Here is a 19,093-nt window from a genome sequence, read left to right on the forward strand (position 1 = left end):
CTTTGACCTCATGGCTTAGTTTTTGCTCTGACATGCACTGTCAACTATAAAACCTTATATAGACAGGTGTGTGCCTTTCCAAATCATGTCCAATCAATTGAATTTACAACAGGTGGACTCCAATCAAGTTCTAGAAACATCAAGAATGATCAATGGAAACAGGATGCACCTGAGCTCCATTTCGAGTCTCATAGCAAAGCGTCTGAATACTTATTTACATAAGGTATCAGTTTTTTTGTTTTAATAAATTTGCAAACATTTCTAAAAAAAACGTTTTTGCTTTGTCATTATGGGGTAGTGTGTGTAGATTGATGAGGGGAAAAAAGTATAAACTCAGCAAAAAAAAGAAACGTCCCTATTTTCAAAGATAATTCGTAAAAATCCAAATAACTTCACAGATCTTCATTGTAAAGGGTTTAAACACTGTTTCCCACGCTTGTTCAATGAACCATAAACAATTAATGAACATGCACCTGTGGAACGGTCGTTAACTTCTTATGGCTGGGGGCTCTATTTTCACGTTTAGTTCACCAATCGAAATTCACAAGGCACGGGCAAGTCCAGGCGAAAGTCCAGACGAAAAGTCTAAACAGTTCCATTACAGTTCGTAGAAACATGTCAAACGATGTATAGAATCAATCTTTAGGATGTTTTTATCATAAATCTTCAATAATGTTTCAACCGGACAATTCCTTTGTCTTTAGAAATGAAAAGGAACAGAGCTCGCTCTCACGGCCGCRCGCMYGAYTTAGCTCATGGCATTCTGCCAGACCCMTTAGTCAAACAGYTCTTATTCGCTCCCCCTTCACAGTAGAAGCCTTCTAAAGACTTTTGACATCTAGTGGAAGCCTTAGGAAGTGCAATATGACCCCATAGACACTGTATATTGGATAGGCAAAGACTTGAAAACCTACAAACTGCAGATTTCCCACTTCCTGGTTCAATTTTTTCTCAGGTTTTTGCCTGCCATATGAGTTCTGTTATACTCACAGACATCATTCAAACAGTCTTAGAAACTTCAGAGTGTTTTCTATCCAAATCTACTAATAATATGCATATCTTAGCTTCTGGGCCTGAGTAGCAGGCAGTTTACTCTGGGCACCTTATTCATCCAAACAACTCAATACTGCCCCCAGCCATAAGAAGTTAAGAAACTAACAGCTTACAAACGGTAGGCAATTAAGGTCACAGTTATGAAAACTTAGGACACTAAAGAGGCCTTTCTACTGACTCTGAAAAACACCAACACCTGCGTGAACGTGCCTTAGGCATGCTGCAAGGACATGAGGACTGCAGATGCGGCCAGTGCAATAAATTGCAATGTCCGTACTGTGAGACACCTAAGACAGCCCTACAGGGAGACAGGACGGACAGCTGATCATCCTCGCAGTGGCAGACCACGTGTATCAACACCTGCACAGGATCGGTACATCCGAATATCACACCTGTGGGACAGGTACAGGATGGCAACAACAACTGCCCGAGTTACACCAGGAACGCACAATCTCTTCATCAGTGTTCAGACTGTCCGCAATAGGCTGAAAGAAGCTGAACTGAGGGCTTGTAGGCCTGTTATAAGGCTCCTCACCAGACATCACCGGCAACAACGTAGCCTATGGGCACAAACCCATCATCGATGGAACAGACAGGACTGGCAAAAAGTGCTCTTCACTGACGAGTCGAAGTTTTGTCTTGCCAGGGGTGATGATCAGATTTGCGTTTATCGTCGAAGGAATGAGCATTACACCGAGGTCTGTACTCTGGAGCGGGAGCGATTTGGAGGTGGAGGGTCCGTCATGGTCTGGGGCGGTGTGTTACAGCATCATCGGACTGAGCTTGTTGTCATTGCAGGCAATCTCAACGATGTGTGTTACAGGGAAGACATCCTCCTCCCTCATGTGGTACCCTTCCTAAAGGCTCATCCTGACATGACCCTCCAGCATGACAATGCCACCAGCCATACTGCTCGTTCTGTGCGTGATTTCCTGCAAGACAGGAATGTCAGTGTTCTGCCGTGGCCAGCGAAGAGCCCTGATCTCAATCCCATTGAGCACGTCTGGGACCTGTTGGATCGGAGGGTGAGGGCTAGGGCCATTCTCCCCAGAAATGTCTGGGAACTTGCAGGTGCCTTGGTGGAAGAGTGGGGTAACATCTCAAACAACAAGAACTGGCAAATCTGGTACAGTCCATGAGGAAATACACTGCAGTACTTAATGCAGCTGGTGGCCACACCAGATACTGACTGTTACTTTTGATTTTGACCCCCCCTTTGTTCAGGAACACATTATTCCATTTATGTTAGTCACACGTCTGTGGAACTTGTTCAGTTTATTTCTCAGTTGTTGAATCTTATGTTCATACAAATATTTACACATGTTAAGTTTGMTGAAAATAAAGGCAGTTGACAGTGATAGGACATTTCTTTTTTTTGCTGAGTTTATAATCAATTTTAGAAAAAGGCTGTAACTTAACAAAATGTGGAAAAGGGGAAGGGGTCTGAATAGTTCCAAATACACTATCTATCTATTGATTCCATGACTTTTAGAAAGCTCATTCAACAGAATGTATACAGTGCCTTCAGAAGGTATTCACACCCCTTTGCTTTTTCCACATTTTGTTGTGTTTCAGCCTGAATTTAAAATAGATGAAATTGGGATTTTTTTTGTCACTGGCCTACACACACACACACACACACAATACCCCATAATGTCAAAGTGGAATTATGTTTTTCTAAATGTTACAAATAGAAAATGAAAAGCTGAAATGTCTTGAGTCAATAAGTATTCAACCCCTTTGTTATGGGAAGCATAAATAAGTTCAGGAGTAAAAATGTGCTTAACAAGTCACATAATAAGTTGCATGGACTCACTGTGTGCAAAAATTGTGTTAAACATGATTTTTGAATGACTACCTCAGCTCTGTACCCCACACAATTATCTGTCAGGTCCTTCAGACCAGCAGTGAATTTCAAACACAGATTCAGCCACACAGRCCCTGAAGGTTTTCCAATGCCTCGCAAAGAAAGGCACCAATTGGTTGGGGGGGGGGGCAGGCATTGAATATCCCTTTGAGCATGGTGAAGTTATTAATTACACTTTGGATGGTGTATCAGAGCATGTGAGCTCCGCTAAAAAACGCTCAGCGCTCAAAAGGAAAAAAACTGCAGCTCCAAATTTTCTCCATTCATTAAAAATGCCAATATAACCAACACCCATCTACTTTTGTGACTACCTGGACCTACCATTTGGTTTTGAAGTATTGAAACCAAACCATAGATTTGAATGAAAGGTACTTGAATAAACATGAAAAGGTGAATGTAAGAAGTGCACATCATTTCGTATAGGCTACATGTCATATTAAACAGAACAGACAGGGAGCCTAAGGAGGAATGAAAATGAATTATTTTGGCTATATTATTTATATTATTTCAAGACAAAAACAATGGAAAATGAAAGGTGGTTCGGCGATGGCTAGAAGGCCGGTGACGTCGACCGCCGAACGCCACCCGAACTAGGAGAGGGACCGACTTTGGCGGAAGTCGTGACAGCGACACAGTAGGCTGGTAGGGACATCAATCAATCAATTTTATTTATAAAGCCCTTTCTACATCWGCCGATGTCACAAAGTGCTGTACAGAAACCCAGCCTAAAAGCCCAAACAGCAAGCAATGAAAATGTAGAAGCACGGTGGCTAGGAAAAACTCCYTAGAAAGGCCAGAACCTAGGAAGAGACCTAGAGAGGAACCAGGCTCGGAYGGGTGGCCAGTCCTCTTCTGGCTGTGCCGRGTKGAGATTATAACAGAACATGGCCAAGATGTTCAAACATTCATAGATGACCAGCAGGGTCAGATAATAATACAGTGGTTGTAGAGGGTGCAACAGGACAGCACCTCAGGAGTAAATGTCAGTTGGCTTTTCATAGCCGATCATTCAGTTAGAGACAGCAGGTGCGGTAGAGAGAGCAGGTCCAAGGACAAGGTAGCACGTCCAGTGAACAGGTCAGGGTTCCATAGCCGCAGGCAGAACAGTTGAAGCATTGTATTAAATTATTACAGTCTATCAATTGTGCATATAGGCTGTGACTTAGAATAAAATACAAATTAAATGAAAAATTACTTAGTGCCTTGGAATTCATTTTTTGATTTCATTTTTAGATACACGAGTTAGGCCAGTCTGGGGCTTCAGGCTCATGCGATGGTGCCTAGAGAACAGGCCAGCAGCAGTGAATAACCTCTACCCACTTGCAAAGCCACTGGGGATGCTAAACACCTTTTTGCCCACTCTTGCCAGGCTGTTTTAAATTTGTCTATAGCTAGGCCTAAAGGTTTTTAGGCAAAATAACCCAATCAAAACGGAAAGCTCCTTGAACGTGGGAATATGCCAGGCCTATTGGRCCAAAATTAATTATGACCTATTGTATAGGTAATAGAACAAAAATGAATGAAACGTTTAAGATATCTGATGTTTTTCTTGCTACTCATCTTTGTACGTCACCTTAATTTAGCACCTGTGTGTTCTATCAGTTTCTTTATGAAAATATTTAGCGAACTCCATGACAGTAGCTAAAGCAAGGGGCTATAGCAGGACACAAGTAGACTGCAAATGCATGTAGCAAAATTGGAGCGGGCAAGAAGGCTGATGCTCCAGCATTTGGGAATCTCGCTACACGCTCCAGTCAAATTGGGCACACTCCACTCCAGCTCCGCTCACATACTCTGGTATCAATATACCCAGTCAATACAAAGATAAGCTTTCTTCCTATCTCRTTTGCCGGAGAGGAAGRAAWCCGCTCAGGGATTTTATCATGAGGCCAGTGGTGACTTTAAAATAGTTACAGAGTTGAATGGCTGTGATAGGAAAAAATTGAGGATGGATCAACAACATTGTAGTTACTCCATAATACTAACCTAATTGACAGAGTGAAAAGAAGGAAGTCTGTACAGAATAAAAATATTCAAAAACATGCATCCTGTTTGCAACAAGGAACGAAAGTAAAACTGCAAGAAATGTGGCAAAGCAATTAACTTTTTGTCCTGAATACAAAGTGTTGTGTGTTGTATTGGATTTGACCCAAACATAACTGAGTACCACTTTCCATATTTTCAAGCATAGTGGTAGCGGCATCATGTTATGGGTGTGCTTGTTAAGGACTGGGGAGTTTTTCAGGATAAGAACATTTATGGAATGGAGGTAAGTACAGGCAAAATCCTTGAGGAAAATCTGGTTGACTGCTTTGCACCAGACAMTGCGAGATKAATTCACCTTTCAGCAGGACAATAACCTAAAACACAAGGCCACACCTACACTGTAGTTGCTTAACAAGAAGACAGCGAATGTTCCTGAGTGGCCGAGTTACAGTTTTTAATTAYATCTGCTTGAAAATCTATGGCAAGACTTGAAATTGTCAGTCCAGCAATGATCAATCAATTTGAGAGCTTGAAGAATTTTGAAAATAATAAAATGGGCAAATATTGTACAATCCTGGTGTGCAAAGCACTTACTCTTACCCAGAAAGAMTCASAGCTGTAATCACTGCCAACGGTGATTCTAATATGTTTTGACTCAGGGGTGTGAATACTTCTGAAATATTATTGTATTTCATTTTCAATAAATTAGCATACATTTGTAAAAACATGTTTTCMCTTTAATGTTTAATCCATTTTGAATTCAGGCTCTAACAACAAAATGTGGAATAAGTCAAGGGGTATACTTTCTGAAGGCACTGTTTAAATGTGATTGTAATTTGGCTCTGCCTGCCATAAAAACCTTTAACTATCATAAAAAATATCAAAAAACGTATCATTATCCCAATRTGGATTGTTGCAAGCTAAATCACGCACCACCTTTCACATCTCAGTGGTTTAGCTGGGTCCTGAAAACAATTCTGTCATGTTGTGTTGCTACAATGATGTGATGTCATGTGTTGCTGCCATGCTATGTTAGCAAGCCAGCTAATCCATCACTGCGTTCACCGGGTTCATCAGTAAACAGACAATTACTGCTGAACCAGTAAATTGGGGCAGTCAAATGCTGTCGGAGATACAAGGTGGAAACTCAGTCTATCCCCGAGTCTACGAGTTGACAAGTTTCATCACTGACCTTTCACCTTTTCAACCAAAWGATGATGAAACAGAGCCATTTACAGCCCTAATAATGTGGACAATGGAGCTAGTTTGACCACATTTCCAACATTAGCAAGCYAGCTATGTTATTAGCACAACATTTAAGTTCTAAGGGTTAAAAAGAGGTTAAAACTAAAATGTTATTACATCACTGAAATTGTTGCGAGTATATCAATTATTCCTGCTACTCATATAATCTATTATTGCATTATTGTTGAGTTGTCCGACTTTCAGGGATACTTCCCTCAAAATACAAATGTATGTGTTTTTATCCCTACCGTGTCTGTATCAATTGACCCAGGCCGCCATTAAGTGCTTAGTTCAGTTATTTTGTTATGTTACAACAGCCTCTGACTAACATGAACCTCCTGAGACCAACACTGAATGGATGCCAATTGGGCATGTTCAGAGCGCTAAAACACATTTCTTAATCAATAAAATGCCATGMGTTGGCACTCACCTATCCTCTTTGTTGACCTGATAGTAGTAGGACCGCTGGCGTATGGCCGAGTAGAACGAGAACGCCTCATTCAGGTAACTTGTTTCTGAGGTRCGAAGGCTACGACACAAAAAGAGAAAATGTGTGCTAAGACCTCTCTGTACTGACTGTGACACTAGTACCAGGTAGTTCCCSAATAAGTGTATGAACGAAACAGATTTCATCAACTTAAAACTACAAATCTTTAGCGAAYGCTTTATAAAATACAAATCCTGCATGATGTCAGCTTGGTAGCTTGTTTTTATACTGTAAAAATTAGACATGGGACTCAGGTCCCAGAGGGTGTTTCTTTTCCCACCAGTTTTTGATTGTGTCTCAGTCTTTCATAATTCAGGTATGCATATTATTCATATTAATTTGAATGCCGAAAAAGTAAGTCATTTTAGTTGACAATATTGTTTTCTTATTTTTAGCCATTGTACATTTGTATTGCTTAATTCACAGGTGCATGCAAACAGGGCTACACAAATTGYGGTTAATATTCAGATATTWWTTTTACTGTACTTTTTCAATTTCAMCATTTGTGCACATCCGAATAACGAATTCAGATTCTGGCCTACCCCTAGGTCCTAGATCCTAGACCAACCTCCCTATCAAGTACCAGAATTTGTATGAACCAGGATTCATTATCACACAAGTTACAGCATGGATCAGACCAACAATATGTTYCAGGATATGAATGGGACGGTATGTGACACAACCAAGGGTTGGRACCAGTTCAGGCAACAGAACTGGAAACTGGAAAATAAACATTGAGGAACAGAACCAGAACCCAAACGTTATTTTAGAAGCATGGGAACCGGTTAATAACGTTATTTTACATTCCAGGCATTTTTTGGGGTCCCACAAACAAATGCAACAAAGCACCTATGCAAAGCCATCACTGTCACTCAAACTTATTCCAGTGTCTGCCTGCCAGCTGAAAATCTTTGCCAGTGTGTGTGTGTAGGCTACCTGCCCCTCTCCCTCCCTCTGAAGCATGCATCGTCTACTGTAGCTACTGACGTTACAGGTGTGCTTCAGGAGAGATGTTTTTTAATTAGAGAACAATGGATTCACTTTTTCAACGCCAGTTGAGGATACTGTAGTTATCACGTTGGATGTATTAACTACAAAAAGGTAGGATGTGTTTTGATTTTAATTCTGGTGCCACTCTGCACACACAAGACTTCATAGAAGCCACTCCTCCGTAGGTATAATTCYGTGGGCCTAATTCAGATAATGCATGTCATAACAACAAGATGCCCAGCGCKTCATGCACAGCTCTCTCCTCACCTGCAACATTTCAGTCACACCCTACACCACACGTGTCTGTCCAATGCATGYATGTAGCTCGCCTTCTCCATGGCAAGCTGCTCTATCAATTGGTGAAGTCATTTAATGTCGAGATAAATGTAAAACAAAAATAGATTGAGGTTTAAAAAGGAATGATATAAACCATAACTTKTTTGTGGTTCGAACTGGTTCAGAACTTTATTTTGCTGGTCGGAACATCAAAAATATAATAAATGGTACTGTTCAAAACAAAACAATTGGAAAATAATTTTGATTCCAACCCCTGGACACAACATCCTAAAATGGAGGTGGTGTGCGCGTGTGTGGTGATGTGGTGCAGTTGGAGGACCCTTACTAGTAGTGATAGTAGAGCTGGCCTATTTTGGATGCCACCTCCCCTATCTGCCATCTCTTCAGGCCATGCCGATATTCCAGGACCTGCCTGCTCACAAGCAAAAATAGAAAAAAATAAGCAATGCCGTGTTTAAAAACGAACATTTAGGCCAACACATTGAAGATGTATAGGCCTTTAAACTGTCAAACATAACAATCCAAAGATAGAGGCTAGTATACTTCACACAAACAGACACCGCCCATATTTTAAATGCTGACATTTTAGGAGACACCAGTAACTGTTTTTCCTCCTTCCTGAGAGTCAACTGAACTCTGTCCTTTTTGAGTTATTAAAGACTAAATTATAAACTGGGTGATTCGAACACTGAATGCTGATTGGCCGACAGCCATGGTAAATCAGACCGTATACCACGGGTACGACAAAAACATTTATTTATACTGCTCTAACTTCGTTGGTATCCAGTTCATAATAGCAATAAGGCACCTCGGGGGTTTGTGATATATGGCTAATATACCACGGCTAAGGGCTGTGTCCAGGCAATCTGCATCGCGTGGAGCTTAATAACAGCCCTAAGTCRTGGTATACTGGCCATATACCACACGCCCTCTCGCCTTATTGCTTAAATATATTCTCTGTGAGCAGGGATTGAAAATCTCGGAGCACTGCATCTCATCATCTAGGCTCAAACGTTCTTGATCTATCCATCTGGGGAAATGTGTGTGAGAGAAAGGAGCTGGCAGTGGTCAGCTGACCTGTGCTGCTGCTGAAACTTCCACAGCTTGGTGTAGACGTCAAAGGTGCGCCCGAAGTAGGACTGCCACTGCTTGTGCCGGTACTGGGGAAGATCTCTGCGAGAGACAAGAGGGGAAGGGGTTAAGAGGGAGTGAGAGGAAGAACAATGCAGCTAAGTAGCACAGTCTAAAACCTTCTCTCCGGATGCGAGAAAGGGCAACCTTCGAGCCTTCCAACATCATAACAAATTAAGAAATCGTAATGTGAGGACACCTCTTCATTAGAGCTTAGTGCCTTGTCTTGGCAGGATTGGGGAGGCCTTTAMTACTACAAATATATAATTGACATTTAACTCCATTTGCAGGTGTAAATACTACATGTATCACCTTTAAAACGGTTTATTATTTTTGTGAATTCTATTCAACATTTTTGTTGCTACGTATGAATTTTTGGTATTTTATTAGGACCCCCATTAGCTGTAGCAAAAGCAGCAGCTACTCTTCCTGGAGTCCACACAAAACATAATACAGAATGACATAATACAGAACATCATTTAACAAGAACAGCTSAAGGAAAGAACTACAAACATTTTTWAAAAGGCACATGTAGCCCACATAACAATTTTTATTTTACCTTTATTTAACTAGACAAGTCAGTTAAAAACAAATTATTATTTTCAATGACGACCTAGGAACAAACAGTGGGTTAACTGCCTTGTTCAGGGGCAGGACGACAGATTTTTAAAATGTCAGCTCGGGGATTCGATCTTGCAACCTTTCGGTTACTAGTCCAACGCTGTAACTACTAGGCTACCTACAATGCATACACACAAACTATCTAGGTCAAATCGGGGAGAGGCGTTGTGCCGCAAGGTGTTGCTTGATCTGTTTTTCTAAACCAGGTTTGCTGTTTGTTTGAGCAATATGAGATGGAAGGAAGTTCCATGCAATAAGGGCTCTATATAATACTGTACGTTTTCTTGAATTTGTTCTGATTTTGGGGAATATGAAAAGACCCCTGGTGGCATGTCTGGTGGGATACGTGTGTGTGTCAGGACCTTGTGTGTAAGTTGACTATGCAAACAACTTGGGATTTTCAACACATTAATGTTTCTTATAAAAATAAGAAGTGATGCAGTCAGTCTCTCCTCAACTCTTAGCCAAGAGAGACTGGCATGCATAGTATTTATATCAGCCCTCTGATTACAATTAAGAGCAAAACGTGCCACTCTGTTCTGGGCCATCTGCAGCTTAACTATGTCTTTCATTGCAGCACTGACCACACGACTGGACAACAATCAAGATTAGACAAACTAGAGCCTGCAGAACTTGCTTCTTGGAGTGCGGTGTCAAAAAAGCAGAATATCTCTTATTACGGCTAGACCTCTCCCATCTTTGCAACCATTGAATCTATATGTTTTGACCAAGACAGTTTACAATCTAAGGTAACACCAAGTAATTTAGTCTCCTCAACTTGTTCAACAGCCACACCATTCATTACCAGATTCAGCTGAGGTCTAGCACTTAGGAATGATTTGTACCAATTACAATGCTCTTAGTTTTAGAGATGTTCAGGACCAGTTTATTTCTGGCCAACCATTCCAAAACAGACCGCAATTCTTATTTTAAGGGTTTCAGTGACTTCATGGCTGCGGGTTGCTGATGCGTATATGGTTTCATCAGCATACATAGACACAGATTCTTTCTTTAATGCCAGTGGCAGGTCATTGGTAAAAATATAAAAGAGTAGAGGGCTAGAAAGCTGCCCTGCGGTACACCACACTTTACATGTTTGACATTAGAGACGCTTCCATTAAAGAAAACCCTTTGAGTTCTATTAGATAGATAGCTCTGAATCCACGATATGGCAGAGGGTTGAAAGCCATAGCACTTAAGTTTTTTCAACACAGGCTATTGATCAATAATATCAAAAGCTGCACTGGAATCTAACAGCTACAGCTCCCACAATCTTCTTATTAACAATTTCTTTCAACCAATCATCAGTCATTTGTGTCAGTGCAGTACTTGAGTGCCCTTCTCTATAAGCATCCTGAAAGTCTGTTGATAATTTGTTTACAGAGAAATAGCATTGTATTTTGCGTCAAACACAATTTGTTCCAACAGTTTGCTAAGAGCTGGCAACAAGCTTATAGGTCTGCTGTTAGATCCAGTAAAGGCCGCTTTACAACTCTTGGGTAGTGGAATTACTTTGGCATCCCTCTAGGCCAGAGGACAAATACTTTCCTCTAGGCTCAGATTAAAAATATGACAGATAGAATAGGCTATAGAGTCAGCTACCATCCTCAGTAGCTTTCCATCTAAGTTGTCAATGCCAGGAGGTTTGTCATTATTGATCGTTAACAATAATTTTTCCACCTCTCCCACACTAACTTTACAAAATTCAAACTTGCACTGCTTTTCTTTCATTAGTAGTTTTTTTTATGCATGAATATAATTGCTCACTCTTTGTCGTGGGCATTTCCTGCCTAAGTTTGCCCACTTTGCCAAAGAAATAATCATTAAAATAATTGGCAACATCAAATGGTTTTGTGATGAATAAGCCATCTGATTCAAATGAAAGATGGAGTGGAATGTCTTTCTACCAATAATTTAATATAAGGTACTCCAAAGGTTTTTTCCATCATTCTTCATATCATTGATCTTGGCTTCATAATAAAGTTTCTTCTTCTTTTTGTTGAGTTCAGTCACATCATTTCTCAATTTGCAGTAAGTAAGCCAGTCAGATGTACAGCCAGACTTATTAGCCACTCCTTTTGCCACTCAGATGTACAGCCACACTTATTAGCCACCCATCTCTTTCAACCATACAGTTTTTCAATTCCCCATCAATCCATGAAGCCTTAACAGTTCTAACAGTCAGTTTCTTAACAGGTGCATGTTTATCAATAATTGGAAGAAGCAATTTCATATATTCATCAAGTGCAGCGACTGGATGCTCCTCATTAATCACATCAGACCAAAATATTTGTAACATCATCCACATAAGAGTCACAGCAAAATATTTTGTATGATACACTATTTTAGGCCCAGCTGTTGGAACTGTGGCTTTCCTGGATATAGCCACTATATTGTGATCACTGCATCCAATGATTTCGTAAAAATGTGATCAATACATGTAGATGATCTTGTTCCTGTAGTGTTTGTAAACACCCTGGTAGGTTGATTAATAAGGAGCAGAGGAGAAGGCAATGGTGGCTGTAGCAGCAAAAGTGCAGCAGCAAATGCATGCATAGCCTAAAAACACACAACACTATACTGGTAAACATAACACACTCAAAATGTGCAATATCATGTTTGGCATGTACTGGTAAACATAACACACTGTGCAATATCATGTTTGGCACTACTTTGCAGTGGTGTAAAGTACTTAAGTAAAAAATACTTTAAAATAATACTTCAGTTGTTTTTGGGGGTATCTGTACTTTACTACTTATATTTTTGACAACTTTTACTTTAAGAAAATAATGTACTTTTTACTCCATACATTTTCTCAGACACCCAAAAGTACTTGTTATATTTAGAATGCTTAGCAGGACAGGAAAATGGTCCAATTCACATACTTATCAAGAGAATATCCCTGGTCATCCCTACTGCCTCTGATCTGGCAGACTCACTAAAGACCAGTGTTGCCAACTAATTTTCAGGATAAGTTGCTAAGAGGCAGGTTGATTTGTTGCTAAAAGTTGCTAAATGACGTTGTGATGTCATTGCGTGATAACGTAAAACTGCRTCATTACGTAGAATACACAATAACGTTACTCAAATTGTCTGGCCATCTCGGCAAAAAATATGATTTGACATTTGTTCAGGTACAGACTCCCACTCTTTTCTGTACTTCTGGCTGTACAATTTTGATTGAGACATGTTGATTGATGTTGTAAGTTCTGTTCAAGATCAAACATTCGTGACCAACTATATTCTCATTGGGTTTGGCTCGTCGAACCCGTACTACTGCTGCTGCAGTCAGCCAACAATGATTTGCAATTTACTGAAATTGCTGCTGGCCTGCTGCTGCCTGTGCACGAGCTGAGCGCCTGCTGCTGACGTCACTCACAACGTATTTTTGCAGCCAGGGACGTGTGTTGTGACTGAGTGTATGACAGAGAAAATCGTTTTTGTGTCATTTAGAGGGAAAATGCGTGCATTTTAGCGTTTGAGTCACTTTTCAAAAGTTGCTAAATTTGTTGCTAGGTGCTGTTTGAAAAATACGTTTCCAGGGTAGTCTGAAAAGTTGCTAAATCTAGCAACAAAATTGCTAAATTGGCATCACTGCTAAAGACACATGCTTAGTTTGTAAATGATGTCTGAGTGTTGGAGTGTGCCCCTGGCTATCCGTAAAAAAAAAGAATACATCTGAAAATGGTGCCATCTGGTTTGCTTAATAAGGAATATGAAATTATTTATATACTTTCACTTTTGATACTGAAGTATATTTAAAACCAAATACTTTTAGACTTTCAATCAAGTAATATTTTACTGGGTGACTTTTACTTGAGTCTTTTTCTATTAAGGTATCTTTACTTTTACTCAAGTTTGTCAATTAGGTACTTTTATGTGTAGACTAGCATACAGAATATGGAACACAGATACAGTACACACACACACGACAGACAGACAAATATCAATCTCTCGTCTTTTTACCCAAATATACAAACCTACAAAGCCCTTGGTTGATGTAAATACACCACTCACTTAAATTAAGGAGAGACTTGAGGTGCACTTCTTTGTGAAACTGCAGGRTGCTGGGCCCAATGTCAAAAGATTGAACAGACTGCCTTACTCAGATAATGAAAGGATGAAGAATGGGAAGAAGATTAACTTGTAAATWTTACATAAAAAACGTGTGCTCCCATACATTGGTAACACTAAGGCTTAGTGATTTGTTTCTTACCCTAATGACCTTGCTKGCTGTGGCAAACGATGTCTTGACTGTCATATCAGGATGATGGGTCAGATAATCAAGCAGAATTCAATTTAGTCAAATTCCATGCACCATTAATTTTGTATCCCTATGAACAAGATTAACACCTACAAGACATATTACCAAACAGAGCGAAGAGAGGGCTAGATAAGGAAATTCCTGCTCTGTTGTTTCCGGTCAGACTGCTAGACACTGGAAACATATCATACAAGCGGTCTCTCAGTTAGTATATRACACTTAATATGCCTAAAGGTTATTTATTTAATCATCCACACATTTTCTCTCTCATTTTACATTAGCTGGTCCAATATCATGTAGTTACACTGAACAAAAATATAAACACAACATGTAAAGTGTTGGTCTCATGTTTCATGAGCTGAAATACAAAATCCCAGCAATTTTCCATACGCACAAAAAGCTTTTCTCAAAAATGTTGTGCACAAATTTGTTTACGTCCCTGTTAGTGAGCATTTCTCCTTTGCCAAGATAATCCATCCACCTGACAGGTGTGGCATATCAAGAAGCTGATTAAACTGCATGATCATTACACAGGTGCACCTTGTGGTGGGGGCAATAAAAGGCCACTCTAAAATGTGCACTTTTGGTCACACAACACAATTGTCACGTTCTGACCATAGTTCTTGTGTGTTTTGCTTGTTTTAGTGTTGGTCAGGACGTGAGCTGGGTGGGCATTCTATGCTGTGTGTCTAGTTTGTCTGTTTCTGTGTTTGGCCTAATATGGTTCCCAATCAGAGGCAGGTGTTTTGTGTTGTCTCTGATTGGGAATCATATATAGGTGGCTTGTTTTGTGTTGGGGTTTGTGGGTGGTTGTTTCCTGTCTCTGTGTTTTCTCTGCACCAGCTAGGACTGTATCGGTTTGCCACTTTTTGTTATTTTGTATTTGTAAGTGTTCTMTGTTTATCGTTTAATTAAACATGTTGCGCACTGGCTACGCTGCGTGTTGGTCCGATCCCTGCTACACCTCCTCTTCTCTTGAAGAGAAGGAAGGATGCCGTTACAACAATGCTACAGATGTCTCAAGTTTTGAGAGAGTGTGCAATTGGCATGCTGACTGCAGGAATGTCCACTAGAGCTGTTGTCAGAGAATTAAATGTTAATTTCTCTACCATAAGCTGCCTCCAACGTCGTTTTAGAGAATTTGGAAGTATGTCCAACAGGCCTCAACTGCAGACCACGTGTAACCACGCCAACCCAGGACCGCCATATCCGCTTCTTTACCTGCGGGATCGTCTGAGGGGGGGGCGGGGGTGCTGAGGAGTATTTCTGTCTGAAATAAAGCCCTTTTTGTGGAAAAAAAACTCATTCTGATTGGCTGGGCCTGGCTGCCAAGTGGGTGGGTCTATGCCCTCCAAGGCCCACCCATGGCTGCACCCCTGCCCAGTCATGTGAAATCCATAGATTAGGGCCAAATTAATKTGTTTAAAATTGACTGATTTCCTTATATGAACTGTAACTCAGTTAAACCTTTGAAATTGCTRCATGTTGAGTATATATATTTGTTCAGTACACATTTGACCTGTCTGCAGTTACCGTATAGGCCTAATGCTAAAATGCCCCTAGTTTATTCATAACAATTCCAATTATKTAACWGAAATCTGACTGGGCCCCAAACAAGCAAAGTCCCCAAGCAAAACTAGGTCACTGATCCAAATTTTTGGTCTGATTCTAATAACCAAACCTAAGTGTAATTAGCATGGAGGAACAGAGCACTGCAGCAGGGCTGGCATTGGTTAATTCCAGGGTGGGACTGAGCCTCCAGAGACAGGTTCAATGTGCCCCAGATTTCACAAGCAGACCTTGTCCAAAATGCTACGCTGCTTGGACCGCTCAGGATGATAAGAATCCTACCAATTACAACAAGGTTCCAGGTATAGGCCTACGGGCATCATACTCCATGTGGAACAGAGTCTAGATTTTTGTTAAAATACTCTGKTCACAGAATATAAAATTAAATAGAGCAATATATCACATTACTTCTTCCTAGTAATACATTTCTGGGGCCTCCCGAGTGGCGCAGCGGTCTAAGGCACTGCATCAGGCTAGAGGTGTTACTATAGACCCGGGTTCATTCCCAGGCTGTTTCACAACCGGTCATGGCAGGGAGTCCCATAGTACCATAGGACGGCGCACAATTGGCCCAGCATCGTCCGGGTTAGGGGGAGGGTTTAGCCAGAGTGTCACAATCGTCTTTAGGTGAAAGAGAGGACCAAGATGGATACATCTTCTTTTATTTGAGAAGATGAAACGAACACGAAACTAATACAAACTAAACAAAACAACAAACGACCGTGAAGCTAACAAACGAAAGTGCAGACACAAGCTACTAACGTCAAACATAGACAATTACCCACAACCTACCTAATGCCTATGGCTGCCTAAATATGACTCTCAATCAGAGACAACGATAGACAGCTGTCTCTAATTGAGAACCAATCCAGGCAACCATAGACTTACATAAACACCTACACTGAACACAACCCCATGAACTCTACCAAAACCCCCTAGACAATACACACACCCTAGACTAGACAAAAAACACACAAACATCCCCCATGTCACACCCTGACCTAACTAAAATAATAAAGAAAACAAAGATAACTAAGGCCAGGGCGTGACACAGAGGGGTTTTACTTGGCTCATCACACTCTAGCGACTCCTTGTGGCAGGCCGGGTGCCTGCAGGCTGAACCCGGTCGCCAGTTGAACTGTGTTTCCTTCAACAMATTGGCTGGCTTCCGGGTTAAGCTGGCAGGTGTTAAGGAGCGTGGTTAGGCGGGTCATGTTGTTTYGGAGTACGCATGACTCCACATTCGCCTCTTCCGAGCCCGATTGAAATTGGGGAGAAAAGAGAGAGTGGGGGAGAGTGGAATAAATAAAACACTACTAAGCATGCATGGGTCATTATGGCCCAAAAAATTATATTGGCTGGTAAGTGACCACAGTGGCTGGTATTTTTTTTTTTAAGTTTGTTTTAGGCCCTGACTGACAAATTCTCTAAAAACGGAGGAGGCTTATTTACAACTTGTGTCTGACAACACCGTTGCAGTGAGCTCACAGTGTTTCCTGTCTCTTCTTGTTTCAGATTGGGGCGCCGCTTCAGTTTCTATCCATACATCACAGGGACGAGCGGAATGGGGGTTCATTACTAAGAGAAGTAATGAAGCAACCAATTCCAAGTTCTCAGACAATCGCTCAGGCACGTGTTGTTACTACTGTACACACTCGTAAGGGACAGAGGGGGGAGGGAGACAGAAGGCGAGTGAGAGTGCAAGCGAGCAAGGGAGAAGATACAGCCTGCAGCTACTGACATACCAAGCCTAAAAAAATATTTTAACTTGTAAAATGTTTTATACTAGGTCTAATAGCCTTTCCGTGGAGAAAAGCAGGCTAGCTCTTGCTAATTGCTAAATGTAAAATAGGCATAGGCCAAATGAACTGTCGCACATCGAAAAAGATGAATGAATGAACGGACAATCATTAGTAAAATGGAAACTTGCAAACCACTTGAGCAAYAAGGCAAGCAATGAATGGCATGACATACAAGATGCTCAGTCTAAACAGCATTTGTTGTTGAAATGCAACATTTAAATATGATTTTCTATGTTATTTGTCATTAAGTATTATTTGCAGTCGTCACTATGACAATGAAAACACCCTGAAGCACTGAATGGACTTGTGTTAACACCTTATTAACAGAACTACAGAGTGCCATAAGATGCTTTGACCAGTTGATTGACARGTGTACTGCAGAACGATAAATGGTCTGTAGGTGTGGATGCTCGCCAACCTTTAGTTATGTATAATTTATCATTACAGTTATCGTCCTTGGTGTGGATGGCCCTTAAAGGTTGACAAATAAGACAAAGTGCCACGTCAAACTGAAAAGGTTGTACTCTTCAAATTGGGGTTGATACTAAGAAATGTGGTATTACAGAAATGGTGTATTTTCATTCACCTTAATTCTGAGAGTGTGGACCATCTTTTTACCATTGATCATTTAGGTCTATGAGCCATTTATTAAATAACTAACTGATCATTTAGGTCTATGAGCCATTTATTAAATAACTAACTGATCATTTAGGTCTAAGAACCCATTTATTAAATAACTAACTGATCATTTAGGTCTATGAGCCATTTATTAAATAACTAACTGATCATTTAGGTCTACGAGCCATTTATTAAATAACTAACTGATCATTTAGGTCTACGAACCATTTATTAAATAACTAACTGATCATTTAGGTCTATGAGCCATTTATTAAATAACTAACTAATCATTTAGGTCTACGAACCATTTATTAAATAACTAAGTGTGAAGTTATTTTCTTATAGCTTACTGCATTGAATGTCAGATCATTTAAAAGTAGGCCAATCAAACAATTCAAAACAACTTATCAACAGTCAAAAACACAAATACAGAGGCCTCAAGAGACAGACAGACAGACAAACAGACAGACAGGCTGACCTTAGGCCATTGAAGAGTTGTTTGGATTTGTCCAGTAGGTAGCAGAAGTCTGTGACTGTCTTGCTTTCACCCAATGGGATGTCATCCTCAGCCCCAGTCATGGCACCTGCCTCTCACCCCTGAAAAACAAGAGAGCATCTTTGACTTGACAGAGGCCATATAATACAAACAGTAAAACTAAAAGGGCATTTTGTCATTTATTATTATTTTTTGTAGATAATATGTATCTGACAATAATGGATGTATGCTCAAAAATGAGTTGTAATAGATTTTTAAATTAAAGACTGCAAACACCATGTCTGTGGAATACATAACAAAAGATGACAGAAGATAACAAAAGACTGCAAAAAAAGTTGYGTCTTTTCTGCATCATCAAAAAACCAAAGTGCTCTACACTGTCCAACAATTCACTGTCAAGCTCTGGTGATCAGGCTTTGGCTATAAGCATGAGTCTTGCCAACCAGTGCATACATACTACAAGGTGTGTGCGTGTACGTGTGAGAGAGTGTAAGATCGGGTCACACACACTGAAACTTCTTATGTGAGAGCATTTTTTTGCCATTACCAAATGACCAAAGGGCTCTACACTGTCTAACACTTAGGCTAACTGCTGTCAAGGGCAACCAGCTCAAGCACTACCTATTTTGCAGAAAAGGTATAACCAATTTTACAGAAAAATGTGGCA

The 19,093-nt window shown here is 40.5% G+C and overlaps 1 protein-coding gene across 6 annotated transcripts in view; it reads right to left on the bottom strand.

Moving 5' to 3' along the window:
• LOC111963767 (protein SCAI) overlaps positions 1-19,093 on the bottom strand; it is a 48,299-nt gene that overhangs the window by 22,721 nt on the left and 6,485 nt on the right. For all 6 annotated transcript variants that reach the window (XR_011479842.1, XR_011479843.1, XM_023987260.2 and 3 more), the window contains exons 3-6: positions 18,409-18,527; positions 9,003-9,098; positions 8,251-8,337; positions 6,582-6,680 (exon numbers count right to left, since the gene is read on the bottom strand). Coding sequence is in view for 4 of the 6 variants with exons in the window: in XM_023987260.2 (XP_023843028.1) it covers positions 6,582-6,680; positions 8,251-8,337; positions 9,003-9,098; positions 18,409-18,509 (383 nt within the window). In the remaining 2 variants the exon portion in view is untranslated. The remainder of the gene's footprint in view (positions 1-6,581; positions 6,681-8,250; positions 8,338-9,002; positions 9,099-18,408; positions 18,528-19,093) is intronic.

This window comes from Salvelinus sp. IW2-2015, linkage group LG5 (assembly GCF_002910315.2).
Source record: "Salvelinus sp. IW2-2015 linkage group LG5, ASM291031v2, whole genome shotgun sequence".
Lineage (NCBI taxonomy): Eukaryota > Metazoa > Chordata > Actinopteri > Salmoniformes > Salmonidae > Salvelinus > Salvelinus sp. IW2-2015.